General features: G+C 36.3%; 1 protein-coding gene across 1 annotated transcript; it reads left to right on the forward strand.

Annotated features, from left to right (window-relative positions):
- The first annotated feature begins 957 nt into the window (after nt 1–957).
- Nucleotides 958–1,911, forward strand: LOC100021720 (olfactory receptor 52P1-like). The gene has a single exon (XM_001373750.3). The coding sequence runs from the start codon at nt 958–960 to the stop codon at nt 1,909–1,911; it is 954 nt and encodes a 317-aa protein (XP_001373787.3).
- Nucleotides 1,912–3,449: the final 1,538 nt, after the last annotated feature.

The following is a 3,449-nucleotide window of genomic DNA, read 5'->3' on the forward strand; positions in this document are numbered from 1 at the left end:
CCACATAGAGGAAAATGTAGACTGTTTGCACTGTACATTAATGTTCTGTTTACTCAGAACAATATTTATTTTTACCTTAATTATCTTAACTCTTTGGGAATTTATTTTTCTATACTGTATTAATTTTTGTATCAGTGTCCTGGAGGAGAAATTCCTATTTATTAAAGAGAATTCCTGAGACATTGTCTTGGTCCTTTGGCACCATCTAGTCTACTGCTTTTTATATTTTCTTTGTCCTTAGGAATCCCAAGGGATGTTTTCCTTTCAACAGAATTTAGTTAATAAATGAAGGAGAAAAAGGTTCTTTTCCTGTGTATGTGTTAATTTTCTCTTAAACAATTAGAGATGTCTTAGGATGTTCAAAGGAGGGTCTGAAAAGTGAACTCCTCAATTCTCTATCTGACTGGCCAAACTTTGGTCATTGACAGAGGACCGTGGACCTATGTCATTATATTGCCTATGACGGTGGCCAAATAAATAAAATGAAATAATCAATAACTGATATTCTTCCCCCCAAATCAGTCTTTCTAGATAATTTTAATCATAACAACTTTAATGAAATTTACTTATATTTTATTTGCTACTGAACATAAAATGGAAACTAAAGCAGGAACTGAAGCAACCACTTTGAAAATAACACTATATTGGAAACCACATATGAGCAGGAATTTGTGCAATACAACTTTCCCCTACCTCCATTTCAATGATAGTGAATCCTTAACTTCTTCATTTTCATTATTATGGTTAAAAGCACAGTAAATATCTCTCATCAAGGGGCTCTGAATCATGTGGTCACCGGCCATAATTTTCTTGGGTCTCAGGGTTGTTGATTTTAGTCCAGTGGGTTCTAACATTTGTTTGTCTAAGCATCTGTCTGTGTTTTTCTCCATTCTTCTAAATAGTACTGGATTATACCAGATAATCAGAACCTGAGCATGCAGTCCCTGAGATTTCATCATGGTCAAAAACTCAACAGAACACAGCTTCTCTGCTTTCTTCTTGGTTGGGATTCCTGGACTGGAGGCCTTTCACTGCTGGTTCAGCATCCCTATCTTCCTCTTTTATATTCTGACCCTACTGGGGAACACCCTCATCATCCTCACAATCAAGTGGGAACCCAGCCTCCACCAGCCCATGTTTTACTTTCTCTGTATGCTGGGCCTCAATGATATGGCTGTCGCCTCTTCCACAGCCCCCAGAATGCTCAGCATCTTCTGGTTGGATGCCCACCTCATTGAATTTGATGCCTGTCTGGCTCAAATGTACTTTATCCACACCTTCTCCATCATCGAGTCGGCCCTATTGGTGTCTATGGCCTTTGACCGATATGTGGCCATATGCCACCCACTTCACTATGGCACTATTCTGACTACCTCTCTGGTCATTAGAATGGGAGTGGTTGGAGCTGCCCGGGCCATTATTATGGTCTTACCTTGTCCCCTTCTCATATTAAGACTACCCTACTGCACCAAATATATCATCAAACATGTCTACTGTGAACACATGGCCATAGTTAAATTGGCATGTGCAAACACCCTCATCAATCGAGCATATGGCATCTTTGTTGCACTCTCTGTCATGTTAATAGACCTAGGTCTAATCATAGTGTCCTACATCAAAATCCTCCAGGCTGTCTTCAGACTCTCCTCCAAGGAAGCCCGATCTAAAGCCCTGGGCACATGTGCTGCCCATGTTTCCACAATTCTGGTCTCCTACATACCTGCTTTGTTTAGCTCTCTAACCCATCGCATTGGTAAGAAAGTGCCCCCATCCATCCACATCATCTTTGCCAGCATCTACCTTCTGGTGCCTCCTACAGTTAACCCCTTAATCTATGGTGTGAAAACAAAACAGATCCGTGATCGAGTGATGCAAATGTTCTTCCCAAACCAGAAGCCTAGCGAACACTAGGTTTCAAAGGGAATAAATAAAAGTAAATGTTTTACAGATCCCCAAAGGATTAAGAGTTAACTTAATAAATAGTTACATAGGATATACAATATGTAAGGTTTAGTGTGAAGTGGTGGGTATACTCAGTAGTCAAAAATGGATCTGAGATTTCATTCTTTCTTAGCTTTCTCTAGAAATATAAATTGTATCTCATCTCTGTTTGTCCTTTCTCTGTAACTCTTGTACAAGTCCTTCCATAAATCTGCACTTATTTTGCAGAGATTCTTGCTCATTTTCTTTTGATATCATAAAGTTATTAGTGCTGTCTTTTAGATGTTCACTGATCATCCATTGTTCATGACATTTAAACAAACTACCTCTTTTTCTATCATCTAATTATTCGGTGGCATCCTATACTGTTGTACTCCTTTAGAGGACTACTTGCTATTCTTCTCAAAAGATATTCCATCTCCCAAGTCCATGTGTTTTAATAGACTATCTCCAATGCCAAAATTTTCTTAACTCTTTATCTCTGTCCATACACTTCCCTGGCTTCCTATAAGTTCCCATTAAAATCCTACCTTTTGCAAAAATACCAAAAGCAAACAAACAAAACATAAAAATTCCTCATCCCACTTAACATCAATGTCTTCCATATATTGATTATCCCCAACTCATCCTGTTTGTACATGGCTGATTTCATGTTGTCTTCCCTATTAGATTTGTGAACTCCTTGAGATCAAGAATTTTTCTCAAAAATTAATTTTGTTTTCTTTTGCTTTGTCTCTTTTTTGTATTCCCACAGCTTAATATAGTGCCTCTAACATAGCTCAGTAAATAATTGTTGACTTGAATTGTTTTTGACATATGTATCCCTCTTTTTTGTTACTGCTAATGCTCATGAGCAGAGGGTCACTCAAAATCTATTTATGTTATATCTTTCAAGGAATATTGAATGTTTTGATTTATAAATGGCAATGTATTGTAAAATAACTTATAAGGTGATACTCTGTTCTTCAGAATCAAATAAGTTTTTTAAGTAACCACTTAACAATAAGCTTATATTTTCTACATCTTTCAGTTAATTATAAAATATTAAGGAAACATTCCACTACTGAATATTGTAAACAAAAGTCTGCTTGTTTCCTATTAATGTAATCATCAAGTATTCCCTTGTTTTGAGTTTAAGTGATTCATAAAGATTTTGTAGGTTTGGAAGAATCTGAGTTTATAGTTATTGATATTCTCTTAGCTTTATTTTAGTTATTAAGAATTCCATAATCCCTGGTACCTGGGATATAGTAGTAAATGAGTAATCTAGCAGTAAAGAGATGGTTTCTGATATTCTCTCTTTTCTCAGTCTTTCAAGTATAATAAGCATAAATCAATCAAAATCTGTGATATTCACCACTCCATCTAAAGATAGATTTCTATGCAGGTTACAAAAGGAGATGTAGAGATTTCTGCCAAAACCATAACTTCCTTGATGAAATTACATGAAAAGTTTCTACTTGAGTTAGAAGGGAAAGTAGAACTTTATAAAAATATGGCACCTGGTT

This window comes from Monodelphis domestica, chromosome 4 (genome assembly GCF_027887165.1).
Source record: "Monodelphis domestica isolate mMonDom1 chromosome 4, mMonDom1.pri, whole genome shotgun sequence".
Taxonomy (NCBI): Eukaryota; Metazoa; Chordata; class Mammalia; order Didelphimorphia; family Didelphidae; genus Monodelphis; species Monodelphis domestica.

Coding starts and splice junctions, on each gene's coding strand:
- LOC100021720 (XM_001373750.3), top strand. CDS start 958: ATGGTCAAAAACTCAACAGAACACAGCTTCTCTGCTTTCTTCTTGGTT.